The 16,588-nt window shown below is 42.0% G+C and overlaps 1 protein-coding gene across 1 annotated transcript in view; it reads left to right on the top strand.

The window, feature by feature from the left end:
- The first annotated feature begins 2,508 nt into the window (after positions 1 to 2,508).
- Positions 2,509 to 16,588, top strand: part of col27a1a (collagen, type XXVII, alpha 1a) — a 67,094-nt gene continuing 53,014 nt past the window's right edge. Inside the window, exons 1-3 of the mRNA XM_020634653.3 lie at positions 2,509 to 2,896; positions 6,939 to 7,009; positions 11,282 to 12,798. Coding sequence (XP_020490309.2) covers positions 2,844 to 2,896; positions 6,939 to 7,009; positions 11,282 to 12,798 — 1,641 coding nt within the window. The 5' untranslated portion in view covers positions 2,509 to 2,843. The remainder of the gene's footprint in view (positions 2,897 to 6,938; positions 7,010 to 11,281; positions 12,799 to 16,588) is intronic.

Here is a 16,588-nt window from a genome sequence, read left to right as displayed (position 1 = left end):
AATTTAGGCTCAAGGCGTGGCTCGGCACCCATCGGGCTGTGTCCGCCCTGCGCACCAGTAATGACCCCTTCCCTATGGGGAGCGTTTGATCTGGGCTGCGTGTGTGCTTCAGCAGGGCCTATTTCTGGAGCGTGGGGGGGATAAAGGGAGCTTTCAGACTTGGTGCCAATGACCATAATTAAGCAGCTTTAAGGGGTGGCAGTGAGCGCGCAAGCAGGAGCAGAGTTTGTAATTTGGATGCAGGGGGCAGAGTCGCTGTGGCTCATTGGGAGCACATGGGAGGGTTGGGTGGCACTGAACGCTGAAACACAAGGGACAGAGTGTGTGAAGGGGATTGTAAAGAGGATGTTAATGACTCGCAACCATTAGCACCCACCCCTGAGGGCTGGCTGACCAGCAGCCCCAGGGTGCATTGCAGAAAGATCAACGTAACTGACACACGCACTCGGTCCCACCCTAACAAAGTGTCATTCAAGTCGACCTTTCAGGGCTTCAGGCCTTTGGCCGGTCAGCTCAAAGCCCACTGTTAATGGACCCCAGTCACTAAGATCCTTATTCTGAGGCCTCCTAAGCTTCTGTGAGTTCACTGATGTCGCTGTGTGCTGTATTCATGCGATCAAGCAGTTTTCTGTGATAAATATTCATAGAATGGTAGACTATATTCATTTAGACGTGTCTACTGCGGTTTCAGTCGGTGTTTGTCTGATAAGATCCCTCTATTTCTGAATCAACAACTTCAGATTGACTTAATAACAATTTAAGCAAAATTGCTGGAATTAGCTGCTCTTATTTGGAGAGTTATTTAAGAGATGATGGGCTGAGGCCCAAGCAGGTGTGTGCATGTGCTTATCTCACGGTGCTTTTACACTTGCACAGAACTCCAGGAAACTGTCCTGAAATTTCTAGGGTGAGCTGCGTGTACGAATGCAAACAGTGACATTTTTCACTCCGACTTCACCCCAAGAACATTTTCTGCATCAGATCGCGGTAAACTGATGTGAGAAAGCAGCAGAAAAGACACAGGAAACGTCACCTCCAGCGAGTGGGAAGGAGTGGTGGCTATTACATCGTGCCATAGAGTGTTTGCACACGACTGGTGCGATCTACATGCATGTGATGATAATGTGTCATTATTTTTTCTGTTCACCAGGATGTTCTTCTCTGCTCTTTTGTTAGCATTATGAATGTGTCAAACTACACACCTGAAATGTTCTAGAAATGTTCACGAGTGCATACGTTGATCGGCGTAAGAAAAGCCAAAGGGTCTAAGTTTAACTGAAGTGGGAACTGTTGTGCTGTGTATTCATTTGACCTTTATAGAATATGTCCTCCCAAATTAAAAAGATGTATAAATAGAAATACATTTGTTCTCACTTATGACTTAATTTTATGTAATTTCTTTTGAGACTTTGAGTTTTTTGTCTGCCTCTGACCCACTTTGAACAGAAAGGTCTTTGTAGCATTTGATTCAACCTCAATATGGACAGAACAGAACCGCAACAGACCTCTCTGTGAGAACTTCTTCATCCGAGCGACATAAAAACCAAAGCGATGTTTCCTATTTTAAACTGTTTCCTATTTTAAACTGTTGCCTTTTCTCACTCAGCACTTATTTTGAACGAACACAAATTGTATTTATCACCCTGTTAAGCACACACATCATTTAACATCTCAAACAGATGTCAGGGGGTAATTACTGGCTCATGTGGCTGAGCAGAGGTCTTAGGTGGGCCTTAACCTGCAGCAGGCCGTGACCCCTCTTACCGTAACGGGAGCTTATCCAGGTGCTGCTCCGTCTCCATTAACACTTCTCTAACACCACGGGGCGACTGGTGTCACTGCTGACATCTCACACAGGAAATGTTGCAAAATATCTGAACAGTTTTTGTTTCACTCTTATCTTTTACATATTTGTTGTTCTTATCTGCATTATTCTGTGTTTTAATCTTGATATTTGTCTGCTATTGTCTGCATTATTTTCTGTCTTGTCTTTTTACACTGATTTGACCATGTGTTTTTCTAATCAAATATTCTATCTGTTCATTGAAAGTTGTTGTTTAGTCACATTGGGGACAAGAGTGGACCTTCTGTGCAACCTATCAGTTTCATGCTCTGCATTGGAACTATGCTGGATTGCATCGTCCCTTTCAAATAAATGAATTCGTTATCGTACAAAGAAGTTGCTTGAATTACTTTTTATTGGTTTGCAATCACCCAAAATATTCCTAACATTGATTGGATAATATTTTGGATGCACACAAACGAGAGTCTCTGGTGTAGGCGTCCCAGTTTTGCACATTCAGCCTGCCCACTCTGCCTCACCGTGCTTCATTCAGACGGTTTACCGGCTCATGGGCCTTTGGGTTGGATCCATGTGGCCAACCCCCCTGGAGAAAGGCGTGTAGTTGCTCCATGCAACCGCTGGGTTTGTAACTTGACACCTGGCCGTGCGGTGCGTTTGCCATCGCTTTACCCACAGAAAGCCTATTTAAAACGGAAAGGGATGAGTCCAGCGCTCCTGACTCCGTAACCCCCCTCCAAAAAGGAACCTCAGCTTTCTGTCCGGGCTGCGCGTCCCTCACTCTGGATCGGCATAAATGAATGAAACACAGGGGAATATCGACAGACAACCGCACAGGAAAACTCTCTGTCACAGCAGCAGTCTGCCAGGAGGAATTTATGTCGGGCTTGACAAGCAAATCAACATGAGTTTTCCCCTCTGGAACTTCATCTCAAGCTTGTCAAATGTGTAAAACGGCGACCGGTGTCGTCTGCCCCCCTTACGAAGGAGTCACGCTGTGATTAACGGTCAGGTTTTTGACTGCCAGGACAAATGAATACAAATGAATTTAGGCACCCGAAGGAGAGATTGCAGAACCTCTCATCTAGACACAAAGTAAGTTACTTTTATTTTATTTTATCTGAGTGTTTCTCAAAACGAGAGAGGATGTAGAAAAGGCTGAGGTGAGAGCGGTCACTGTAGTTACAATTCACGGAGCTGCGTGCGTCCATGTGAGTACCTGTGATGTGCCGGCTGGCTGTGATCCAGCTCTCCATGCAGGAGTGCTGTTCACCTGGGACTGAAGAGGCTCTGTATGGGGTCTGTTTGGATCAAGGGGGTCATTTATCATTTGGCTGACTTGAAAATGTTTTGCCAAATGTTTATTCCCCCATTTCATTTTGATTTGTATCCGGACAAAAACATCGAGTAAGTTAATTCGAAAAGAATTCCTGAAAACGTCATTTAAAGCTTTTTCTTTGTTGGTACTTTTACGCAAAAAATACAGTTACAAGTTAGTTTGCGTTGTATCTCAAATATACAGCTGGTGCATGCAGGTACAATGCAATATTGTGTTTACTGTGACTCATCAAAACAGGCATTTATTGAGACCTATAAAGTTTCATAAGAGGCTAATCAGCATCCACTGCAGCTTTGGCTAGATTCTGTGAGGATGCTTTCCATGTTTCCTCCTTTACGCACAGCCACATTTACGCACCACGGTGAAAATTTGTTTTTTTTTGTGTGTGTGTGTGTGTGTGTGTGTGTGTGTGTGTGTGTGTGTGTGTAAGTAAGTAAACCAGTTTCCAACATCCAGGAAATGTTATTAAATCATCTTCGCTAAATCTCTTACATAACGTATTGCAATAGTTTCCTCGAGAGCTTCCACTTAGAAATGTATTTATAAAAACATCTGTTTCACCGCTCTGTGACATACACTGCAGATGTTTTATGCATGTGTTTACTGCATACATTTTCACAGGCAGTGAAAAACACATCAGGCTATTAAATGGAATTAAATATTTGATCTCGACTTCGCTGCAGTGTTGATGTTTTCAGGGACGTGTCTGCAGCTGCCAGCTGTTAAAAGGTCATGCATTCATTCATCTATTCAGTCATTTAAGTAAAACTTTTTATCCTGAAGGAAATCTGGATGCATTTAAACAATGCAAATGTCCTTTTTTTTCTTTCTATAACTATAACTATTTGGTTTATTGTGCAGTAAACACCTGGTTTTGTGAATGGATGATGCAGCAGTGAAACTTCGGAGCTTCGACGCACCGGCACCAAGTTTCTCCTTCTAAGGATTTATGTTAAAACATGCCACGATTTTATGAAGAGTAGTTTAAAAAAAAGACGTTGTACAAATGGAATAGAAGCTATGTTACAGCAATGAATAATACGTTTTCCATATGAAATGCGCTTGAGCTGCGATACGGTAAAGACAGTGTGCCTGTGAGGTGTTGGGATGTGCAGCAGCATTCCCCACATGTCCACATGGCGTCGCTCTTTATGTCTCACTCCTGGCTTTTCACTTGTAATTAAACTTTGGCAATAAATATTTTCATTTCTGTTGTGCCTCTCCTAAAAAGGACTTTAGAGTTACTATTAAAAAAATATATATACAGCCACACAGAAACTTTCACAATGTAAAATGTTTGCTCAAACTAGTTTAATTAATGGCTAAATAGCAGGATGTCAGAATGAGTCACAGAATTGTATTTGATTTTATATCTGCACTCCAGTGTATTGATAGTTGCAGGGAGATGTAAAAAAAAAAAAGGCAGGTTATTTGATGAACTGGACAGAAAAGGAGAGTATTTTGACAGCAGAGAGAACAATTGGTGGACATGCAACTGTTCTAATGACATGTTAGCTCCTCATCAGTCTCTGTTAGTGTCAGCTAATGCAGTGGAATTTTCCTCTATGTGTGTAGGTTGTAGTTAAGATCAGGATCAGCCTTGGGAAATCCTTTAAGGAAATCATTGAGAAGACTAACCTTGTGAAAAGAAACGGAAACAGTACTGGCTTCTTAGAGGGTTTTTTTTTTTTTTGTCAACCTTTGACTGGTTAAGCTTGCCTATACAGACGGGCCGCTGTTTGAGTGTGTGGGGAGGAGCGGGGGGGGGGGGGGGGGGGGGGGTTGGTTTTGGCGGGTCGAGAGGTTAGAATTAGAGTTTAGCAATAAAGAAAAGACGCAAAGATGCCAGACATTTCAGCAGAGACCGAGCTTTGGCTTTATAGAAACATGAGACAAACCTGACACTTTTCATGTGTAGATTTCTCCTACAGATTATTAAAGGTGGCACCAGATTTCTTTGAGTGCCAATCATAAGCAGAGTAAGATGTTATCAGCCACACAGAGCTGCTTTCTTCCCTCTGCTGTCGACGAAATGTGAGTTTGGCGGCTCACTGCCCGACATATAGGTTAGACTGTCTGGTTTGGTGGATGACTCAAGAAGAGGTATTGTTCATCCGGCTTTTTTTTTTTTTTGTCCACTCAGCTTGGCCAAACCTCCCTCAGGCATTCATGTCAGAGCTCGTTGTTGCAATACGAAAACCACACCAGACAGGGTCAGTGTGTGTGTGTGCCAGAATGTCAGCTTTATTGGTTGAAATACTCACTCTGCAAACATCATGCAGAAATGCTTCACAGAAGAAGATTCACTACACCTCAAAAGCAGTGAAGATCTCAACAACCCTACTGAGGACTTTTGATGTGTACATCCGGATAAAACAAGCACAGTTGCCTAGGAAACTTGTTCTGGTTTGCGCGGATGTAAACAGCCTGAGGGACAGAATGAGAGTCATTAAAAGAATCTTGGCATTCATGACTCAGTTTCAGAAAGCAGATCCCACCTCAGCTGATAAGACGATGAATGAGAGTGTAACCAGCTGTTAGTTTGGGACAGACAGACACACACACACACACACACACACACACACACACAAACATTGCCACACACACTTAAACAAAGCATCCTGGGAAACCACAAGCAGCTGATTGTGGAGTTGATTGTAATGAAGCTTTATAGCAACTCAGAACTGAGAGGCAGAGGCAGACACCAAAATAACTCGGTCACACACTTAGATACTGTATGTACACACACATCTTGATTACTATCAAACAGACTTGTGGGCGCAGCAGCCGATGGTATGTGGGGAAATATGAAAAAGAAGAAGAGACAGACTCTTTTTGCCCGTTAAAGTGCAGGTAAACAAGTTTCTGTAACGTCTTTCCCACATTTTTTGCATTTGGAGCTGTCGGGCCACGACCCCCTCAAACGTCTGCCTCCTCCACTTTGCCACAGCTGTTATACACATTTCCTCCTCCAAACTGTGTGTGTGACCGTGTACGTCTGGATGACCTCCAGCTGTAAACAGTGGCTGCTCTGCCTGTCACCAGATCTCGGTCCCCCGCTGAGCTCTCAGTCCACATGCCAATCAGTCACTTACCTCGGCGACACACCTGGATGTGGTGAAGGAGGCAGCAAGAGTGTGTGTCTGTGTGTGTGTCTGTGTGTGTGTGTGTGTGTGTGTGTGGCTGTACACATGTTGGTTTTGGGCGGAGTGCTGATGGATAGGTCTACTGTAGTATTTCGGTCTTACAAAACCACAACTTGAAGCTGTCTGCTTGTGTGTGTCTGTGTGTGTTTTGGAGAGGAGCGCTTGCTGAGTTGTAAGTGCTTTAGCAGAATCATTTTCCCATTTGTTATTCACGGGGTATCAGAAGCTCAAATTCAAAGCATATGGGTTTATTTGTATTAGGTGTAATGCGAAAACTAAAACTACAGACGATCAATGCTGTTTTTGTACAACTGTTATTTATGGACAAAAGCCCTTAACTAATGATTTATTAATCTATAGTCCTAAATACTTTATGGGTCATTGTAAAGTGAGTAACCAATGAACTTGATTAATTGATTAATTAATTGAACTTAATGTTAAAAACTAGCCAATAGCATTGATACAAACCTGGAAATTCCCTCCTATTAACATCTTTCCATAATAAAGCTGTTAATAAAAACTCATGAACGGTTTTTTAAAGGGTTCCTCATAACCATTATTTTTACAATTAAAAGGTATATAATATTTATATGTATAATTATACAATGTCAAGTATTACCTCTTTCTAACCTTCTCTCTTCTTCTCCCTCAGGAGAGCCCTATTGCTCTGTACAGTTTTATATTGTACGTGTTACCTGGGACTTACACAAGTACACTCTGAAGGTAAGACTTCTCTCACCTCTTTCTTCCTCACTGAAATTGAACATGTTTAAAAAAAAAAAAAACCTGTGAAACTTACCACAGCACTGGGAGGGGATTTATGAGTTATTCTTTTGCCTGTTTGGTCATTGCCTGAGCACGTAAACACATTGCTATGAGAATTGGGCCAGCCGTTGCCATGACGACAGGTGTTGAGAAAGCAGCTGAGCGAGCTAGGGAGTGATTCAAATTGTAGATCCGAGGCTAACCAGAAAATGTACTCCCAAAACAATGCTGTGAGTGATGAACCTACAGAACATTAACACCTCAAACTGCACTTTTCAAAATTATAGAGCTTTGTTTGTTAGGCTTATTATTTACCTGTCTGACCCGCTCTTTTACTGTCTCAGTTCACTCTCACTGCTCTAACAGTGTCATTTTTCACAGCAGTTAACAGCTGTTTTTCAGTCAAGGAGCTCCAAAAAGCACATAAAGACAAGCTGCTAATTGCCAAAAAGAAGACAGACAAAGCTTGCAACTAGCCAGCAAAAAAAGCCAGCAAAAAAAAAGCCAAAATACCCTTAGTAAGTTGGTAGACCTAACTCTTGGGGATTGAGTCGCGTTTTGGTAATGCAGGCGCCAGGTTATGACAAGGAAACAGAGTGTGAAATAAAAAAGAGGATGTGCTTCTGCTGCAATGTTTTGATACTTTTCCAATGTGCACCATCAGTCCAACAGGAAGTATTATGAGCTCCAGTACTTTTAGCTCGATCTGATTACCCAGTTAAGATACAGTAGAAGTCAAAAGATCAATCTGGCAAATTAGCTGCTTCAGTTATGACCAAATGCTATCTTAAGATTGCCTTGTGGTGTGCAAACTTAATAATCAAACATAATAACAATTCTGTTTGGGAAAATGGACAGTGTTTCACAGTAGGGGTTAAGTTAAATACCTACCACCACAGTGTCCCCAGCTTGAATCTGACCAGAAACCTTTTTTGTCTTAGGTTAATTCCAAATCTCTTCCTACTTTGTATTTCCCCTTTTTTTCCAAATAAAGGTAAAATATCAAAAAAATATACTCACCAGCAGATGTAAAATTGAATAAAACACAGTTTATTACACGTTTTGTCCATCATTAGAGTAATACAATCATAAATCAGGTTTTAAAAGTGTGGGAATTCATGGGATGTATTGCTGTTGGGACACTTTTTCCGCTTAGACTTATCTTAAATGGCTCACTGTAGACTAGCTTGGCCAGCCAAAGAGAAATCCTTGAGTGAGTTTCAAACGAATCAAGTGACTTCATCCTCTACAAGGGATAACATTACAGAGAGTGAAGCTTTGGACTTTCTCTCTTTCCTACTTGAGTGATTTGGCACAGAGAAAGGCTCTGAACTACAGCCATGTGTTGAACACAAGTTCATCGGTGTGTATTCACATCCATACAGTGTGCTGTGTATCTAAAACCACATGGTTAATGTATGCACCAGTAATAATACAAGTGGTATTTAAATAAGGTAGTTTGGAGACAGGAGTCTATGCACAGAACAGATACATGTAATGTAGCTCCTGCCTCACTGCCAAGTCCTGAAGTCCTTTACAGCAGAGGAGACCACACAGAGAGAAGACTCACTCTATGGATGGGTATATGCACTCTAGACCCCATGGTGGTCTTGTTTCCTCTGACTTTTTTTTATAAAGCCCAAATGTTTTTAGAGTCTTACATCCCTATAGTGAGCACAAAAAGTCCTTAAAGAACTGCCTGTATAGGAGAGCCATGTCTACTTTTTAAATCTGCTTTTCATGAATGAAACTCAATGACTTCTGACTAGAAAGATTTGTGAAGTTTTTATTTTATTATTTATGTGAAAACATATCTGCAGTTAAGCTGCTTCCTCCCTAATCTCCCTAATTCCTCGACAACTACTGGTTCAACTAGGGATCAAATTCCTGCTATTGACTTTCCATGCAATTATATATTTCTCATGTCTGAGCCCCCGTTAGCCGTCTAATGATGGGTGGGAGCATTGTATTATAGAAAGACAAGCATCTCATTGAAATCCTTGCTCTCTGTGGATTACCAGGACAGCTTCTGTCAGGACACCCCGTCTCTCTTTCCACTCGTCTTTCCCCCTTTCTGTCATGTCATCAACTTTGCTTGTCCACTTTTTTGTCTTTTCACAAGCAGAGCCTCTATACACATGTCCCCATTAGGCAAGGCTGGGTGACCACAGGTCAGAGTGAGCCCACAGACAATACGGATGATGAGGGGCCTGGTCACAGGTCTGAGATCACAGGTCATATCGGGACTGAAACTCTGAACACAGAGTCATAGCTGGCTGAAAGGCTGGAAACTGTACTCTGCCACCAGGCACGGAGATGCTCTACTCACTTGTGGTTGCTGTGGTCATGTTGTGGATTTTACAATCTGACAATTGATGAGAAAGACAGATAGAAAATGGAAGAAGAGAATGTTGTCTGATGATGTCCTTGACCTTTTGCCTTAAAAAACTATGAGGCCATGACTTAATACCAGCAAAATCTCAATAACAAGTCATTATTTTTTCTCTATACAGCAAACAATCAAGTGTGCTTATTGGCATAGAAGTTATCTATTTTTGGGAAAAAATAAAAATTCTAGCCTCTGTCTCTTTGGCTTCAAAAATGGTTCGCTCCATAAAGTATCCGTCAGTCCTTCTTTCCCTTGTACAGGAGTTTGTCTGCGAGGTTGTTACCAGAGAGGATTAGTCTGATTGTGAGTTCCTGGTACCAGCTGCTTTGGCCTTGATTGAGCTCCCTTCACAATTACCTCCACCAGCTATTACGTTTCCATCCAGCACAGTTTGAACAGGGACACCAAAGTCTGGTCTTTCCCCATGCCTGAAATTACTCTAGTTATGAAGTGGACAGACTTGGCAATGGAGCCTTTACAAAGAATATAGTGATGTGATCAAGGAAATGAAAACAGTCTTCTTTTTTTTTCATAATTTCATGCGGAAATGAATTTATGACGCAGGGTTATAAGTACAAGCAAAATATCTGTTGAATCATATTGTATAATAAGCCACAGTTGTGACGTATGTATTTAATTGCTTTCTACTCCATTTCGAACCAAAAAAAATTATTCAAGGTTTTTAGTGCTTGTATTTATTTTCTAGCAGCATGGCACTTTCTTGGAAAACGCTTGAATTAATCTAAGGCAAGGACAGGATTGCACAATAAGGCAGAGATCATATGGTACATCTGGAACGAGGGTGCTTTGGTTTTGCTTTAAACCCTCAAATAATTTTTGTCACCATTTGGAGCTTTTTAAATGTAACCACAGTGGGCATATTTTATGTTCGTGTTCCTTTAAGATTTGCAGACCTGATGAGCAATAAACATTCTACATTCAAGGGACATTTGTTGTGGGCATGTTTAAAACTGTTTTATGCTTCACCACAGTCATACATTCAAAATTATTCCACAACAGACTGTAATCCACTGACCTTTGAGACAAAGACAACCACAGAAACGTGCAGCATCTTAACACTCAAAGACCATAAACTGACCAACCAACATCTTCATACTAGCCCTTAACATACTTATGTCTGTCTGGCTCTGAAATGTTTTGGCGTAAAGTTGCAGTCGGAAGCTTACAGAAAACATTTTGTGGTCTAGAAAACCAAGTGAGTCTATTTATCTTTGCAATAACTATCTTTATTCCCATCTCTTGACCCCACAGTTCTTGAGCTCATTTGCTTGGCTTAAAGATCAGGGAGTTATTGGAAATTTGGCTCAAAGGCATTATATTCAATCCAAGCGCCCGTGGCAAAGACAGAAGTCATACTTTGCTGCGCCTCATTCGCTTCAGGAAGAGCAAATTCTCACGAGTCCAGAATGTCCTGTTTACAATTTAAACTCATCCATAATGTCCTCTTTCTTCCATATCTGATGTGGATGAATGCGAACAGTTGCTCAAATGGCCATGTCAGTTGGTGGTAGCACATCAACAAAACTTATGACTGTAAGTCTAATGATTTAATGAGTGCTACAGTTGGGGGCAACAATGTCTGGACATAAGCAAAAGTAACAGCACCCAGATAAAGCAAACATAACAGATGTAAGGAGAAGGAAGTAATCTATGTCAGATCCAGTCAAACTAAAAATATATCTTAAATACACTTGGTAGTTACTAAAAAGAAAATATAATAATAGGCTACAATTTTCCCTATTGTCTCAAAGCACTGGTGTGTAACCCTCATAAACAAGCGTGTCACAATTGCATCTCTAACAATACTCTCTCTTTAACAGATGTGGACATCCTCCAAAAGTTGGGGCTCAAGGGAGAGAAGCTGTCTCGCTCTGTGCCAGCAGGGGTCATTCCATTCAGATCAGGGATCATCCTCAACCAGCGGGCGCACATTGAAACTCCATTGCGCTCTGTCATCCCATTGGCCATCTGGCCCAATCTGGCACTGGTCCTGAGTGTGCGCTCACACCGTGTCAACAGTGCTTTCCTCTTCACCCTGCTTTCAGGCCGCAAGAAGCTCCTTCTTGGTCTGCAGCTTGCTCCGGGCAATCTGGTCCTTCACACTGGACCAAACACTTCGGTGGCACTGCCCTATGATCCCCATGATGGTCAGTGGCACCAGCTGGCAGTGGAAATTAATGGACAGAGAGTGACTCTATATGCCTCCTGCGGAGAGCAGAGTGTTCATGCAGATTTTGGGTGGGACAGTGAGGAAGGGCTGGCTCCAGAGCTCCATAGCTCCTTTTTACTGGGACAGTCAAGCCAGCAGCAAGCTTCAGCACACTTTGAAGGAGCCATCTGCCAATTTGACCTGGTCCCTTCTGCACAGGCAGCTCACAACTACTGCAGGTACATTAAGAAACAGTGCAGGGAAGCAGACACATACAGGCCCAACCTTCCTCCCTTGTTGCCTATCCTACCAAGAGAAAAAAACATCACAGCTACCACCGCTACGCCTAAACATGGTGGTCCGGTAACAGCCAGAAAGCCCACAGGGTTAAGCCTCGCCAGGAGTGTTGCCGCTGCTGCCTCTGCTGTTAGATATGTAGCCCCTACTCAAACAATAAAGCCCAGTTCTGGGACCATTCCTACACCTTTACTGGCAACAGTAATGCCAGTCACAGTTCAGCTTGGTTTAGCATCCCCACCTCCCAACACCAGGACGGAAACTGTCACAGCACCACTCAGGACAAGAGTACACCCAACAAAACCACCAAACTCAAAACCCTCCACCTCTAAATCTTCAAATCCAAAACCCTCTAAACCCACTCCCTCAAAGCCCATTCCTAATATCACCTCCAAAAAAACAGTTGCAGGAACAGACAACAAGAAGAAACCTAACTTTCCAGCCACTACCGACACCAAACCCTTCAAGACAAAGCCTGGACCTACCTTATCAGACCAAGGTGCAGTCCCTAAGAAACCACCACCCACCACAGCCAAGAAAACACCTTCCAAGCCTAAAGTTACACCATCCAAAGCTTCTCCGTCCAAGCCCAAAGTAAATTCTGTCAAAGTTTCCCCATCAAAACCTACAATACCCAAAGTTAACCCTTCAAAACCAACAGTCTCCAAAACTACAACTGCAAAAACCTCCAAGCCAGTCTCAAAACAGGTCATCAATCCAACAAAGCAAGCAACAACTACCAAGTCTCCAGTCACCCAAAGACCAAGTAGACCTTCAGACAACCCAGTAACACCACCTGCCACTGATGGCTTCCAGAGCTGGGAGGTTCCACCAACTCAATTCTCCCTCCTGGAAGGAGCTATAGGACAGAAAGGAGAGGCAGGCCCATCGGTAAGCATGTCTTGTCTTTTGGACAGCTCAGATTGCATGGTCTATTAATGTAAGGTACCTGATGAACTCTTGGCGAAATAAGAAGCATATAAATCTAAAAAGGGCTCATAATGGAGGTTTCTGGTTTCTCTCTGACTCTGGTCAGAAGCTAAGCTTTAGCATTTGATGCTACATGATGGCAAACAACATTTAGAAACCTTGCACCACTAAAAGTTCTACAAAACCAAAAGGAACAGAACCTGCAGTCTTTGTCTCTGCTGTTTTGGTTGGCAGGAATGGGTTCTTCATTTTATGGTATATATTATTAGAGTTAGTTAACTTCATCAATACAGAGTTCACAGTCGTTGCTGTCACCTGTGAAAGACAGAGTTTGATTCTAGAGCTCTTGGGCTGAAAATAAGAGCCCACAGAGATATGTAGGTTAACTTGAATACTATCTCAGTTCCCACACTGGTTAGAAATCTTACATTTTCTACCACCCATTTCTCCTTCATCTGTGCACTAAACCCTCCAGGCTGGGTGTGACGTGTCAGGTCTGACGCCTTGCCGTCTCTACACAAGATTCCTCTGTCACGGAGGGCTAGTGGAGGTCTCATGGCCTTCTTTCAAAGACAGGTCAAGGGTCAAAGCAGTCAGTAAACATTATCCTTCATCTTCCCAATGCAGGCACAAAGGTAGTCTAGGTATATAGTGTATCTCTAAGAGCGGAAACACTCAAGCAAGTAGGGCATTGACACTCAGCATCTGAGTACATTTTTATCGCATCTTGATGGACAACTTGATGAGCCACTAAACTGTGTAACTTCTTGGTAGCAAATTTGGAGTTCAGTATTGTGTCCACGTTGTTTGGAATTGACAAATCACTTGTTTTAGGTAACTAATCAGTTCTTCAGCTCCAAATATGGCCTGGGTAATCAGACTCGGACATAAATGTCTCTTCATCCCAATCTGGGTGTGTTTGTTCCTTTATTCAAAGCTTCCCCTGTGATTCAGTCATTTCAGTCTAATGTGTGAGAAGGGACTGTTTGTTTGGGATGTGTGCCTTGCTTATTCTTTGTAGTAGTCTGTAATTTGCCACTGTAGATTGCAGAGTGTGGCGTGTTAAGGGTTGGCTAATTTACATCCACACTGATGTCCCCAACAGACCTAACTGCCATTACAGTGGGCCAAATTACTGCCATCCAGGAAGCACTACCTGCAATCTCAATATGAAGTGCTGTAATCTAAGACTGGAAAAAATGCTAGAAGGATGATTTATAGAGGTTATGAGATCATTTATGTGAGCACTGTCTGACACATCTATGAAAGCAGGTATATATGAAGGCCAGAAGACTTCTGCGATGTTAAAATGCATGAAAGGCCAGATAAACCAACTGAGAGTAGTTCTTTAAACTCCAAACTGTGCTTAAGTGTACAGGAAGAAAGAACTCAAGCGGATCAAAAGTTCTAGTTTATGTCTCATGTTTGTAATGTGTGTGTTTTTTTGTGTATTTTACCTTAAACCCAGAAATTTCTCAGGATTAGGTATTGAGATTCACATGGCGATTCTATACTCTGAGGTTGTATCAGATTAAAAAACTGTTTCCTGTGAAAGTATCATGCATTCATGTTGCATTGTTGCATGCATGCTTGGATTCATGTGAAAATTTATTTGTAGCTATGTTGTGCCTCAGGAGATCCCATATGAACCCAGTCACGCTTCCTTGTCAACAAGGTTCCAATTTCATAAACACACATGCCATTCATATACTATCCCTTGCTCCCCCTTCCAATACAGTTTTATACACTCAGACTCTTTCTTGAACATTCACACACATTTTGACAAATGTAAAAGCTAGATATCAATGAAAAAGCATTGAATTAGTTAAGAATTCAACCATGAGCCTTGTCATTCATCACTCTTGCTGCGTAAAGCATTAAGATTCTTATTCTGAAACAAAATAAAACCACAATTTCGACTTGTGTTTCCACTGTGCAGACTCTGCACTCTAGCTGCCAGGAGAAACATCTTGTGCATGTGCAGATATGGCAACAGTTCCTGATCTGAAGCATGTTTGGCTCCTCACTGCTGCTGTTTCCCTACATACCTGAAAATTATTATATACAGTACTATGAATTTCGATGTGATTGCTGACAGTTGGAATTGTTTCAATTAGATCTGTAACGGCTGTGATTTTAATTCAAATATCAACTGGAACTGATTCCTTTCAAGACCAGGCTTCTGTATTTAGTTAAATTGGACCTGCAACAAGCTGTCTGACCTTCATTAACGTCACAGAAATGGTGAATGTTCTTGTATAGGGCTTTTAGTCCGCCAGACTACGTTAGGCATTTTCAAACTACATGTCACATTCACCCATTCACACCACATTCACACATTGATGTCAGAGGCTGCCACGTAAAGTGCCCAGACGCTCATTAATAATATTCCATTCACACTCATTCACACACTGCTGCCGAAGCAGCTGGAGCAAATTTGTCTTATGACATTTTGAGATGTGCCTGAAGGAGCTGGGGATCAAACCCCCAACCTAACAGTTAAGAGATGACTGAATTCATCACTGAGTCACCAACTTTCAAAAACTTTTTATGGCATTTTCATCGGAAATGATGACAATAAGACTACTGAGGACTATGTTATGTACATTTTTTAATTGTTTGAAGAGATCAAACATAAAAATTAACTATATTTCTGAACTTGGAAACATTTCTTTCTGAGATCACAGCTCAGTCTCTCCTAGAAGATTCAGTTGTCAGGTGCCATGAAACATACCCAGACTTTCTCATGGCCAAAGTTGCCCCCCCCCCCCCTCCCCCCATAAGTGAAAACAGCCTTTGCCATCAGACTGTGTTTGAAATGTGGTGGTTGAAAAAATGCATACTGATATGGAAATTTCGTGAGACTCCTCCATCCTTGGGTAACAAACAAACAAATTCTCTTTGACTGAAAGAGATGGGTTAAAGTTACAGTTACAAAGAGAGGAAGACATTAGGAATAAACAAACAAACAAACAAGTGTAAGGAAGGAAGACTTGGGCATGCAGAGGGGGTGGACGTGTGAGGATGGACGGGAGTGTGTGTTGATATTGACAAGTCCTGAATGAATGCCACCATAGGGCACACCACCTGTAACAAGGGGGGTGGTCTCAACCATGTAGGTCTTCCTCAATGTGATGGTAGGGGGGGGGCAATTATAATCCTCACAGCGATTTGAAAAAAAAAAACACCCACCACAGACAGTATGTTACATGCCAGTAATTGCTATAATCCCTATAACCTTTAGACTTCAGGTCTTTAGTGTATTTAAGAGGGTTTGCGGTGTTTTGAAGGTAGTTTTGGGCTTTGTGTCTTTAAATTCATAGCCTTGTGATAAGTGAAACTACACAAAGGCTACAACCTTCCCTTCACTTTATGGTAGATGCTGCTGCAATGTTACTCCTTTTTGATATCTATGTTACCTCGGGGATTACATTTAACAATACAATAAACTCACTGAATGCATTTACAGAACCACAAAGCATTCAAAAAATGACATATGGAGGTCATAACACATGCATCAGGATCCAGAGCTCTGCAGGTAGCTCTTTTTTTTTCTGCAGGCCCTCTGTTTTTCTTCACTTCTCCTTTCCCTCTTTTTTGATTAAAAGAAAACGAATGAGCACAAGGCTGATAGAGCCACACAGCAGGCATTGAGTGGCGCAAGGAAATGACCTGTTATTTCTACGGTTTCTACGGTTTCCTGCTGCACAAACTCAGAACTTCCTGGTGGATAAGGCTGAACTCTCATCAC

Source organism: Labrus bergylta, chromosome 17, assembly GCF_963930695.1.
Source record: "Labrus bergylta chromosome 17, fLabBer1.1, whole genome shotgun sequence".
NCBI lineage: Eukaryota > Metazoa > Chordata > Actinopteri > Labriformes > Labridae > Labrus > Labrus bergylta.
Note: the sequence above shows the minus strand (reverse complement) of the source record. Positions and strands in the feature narration are given on the sequence as shown.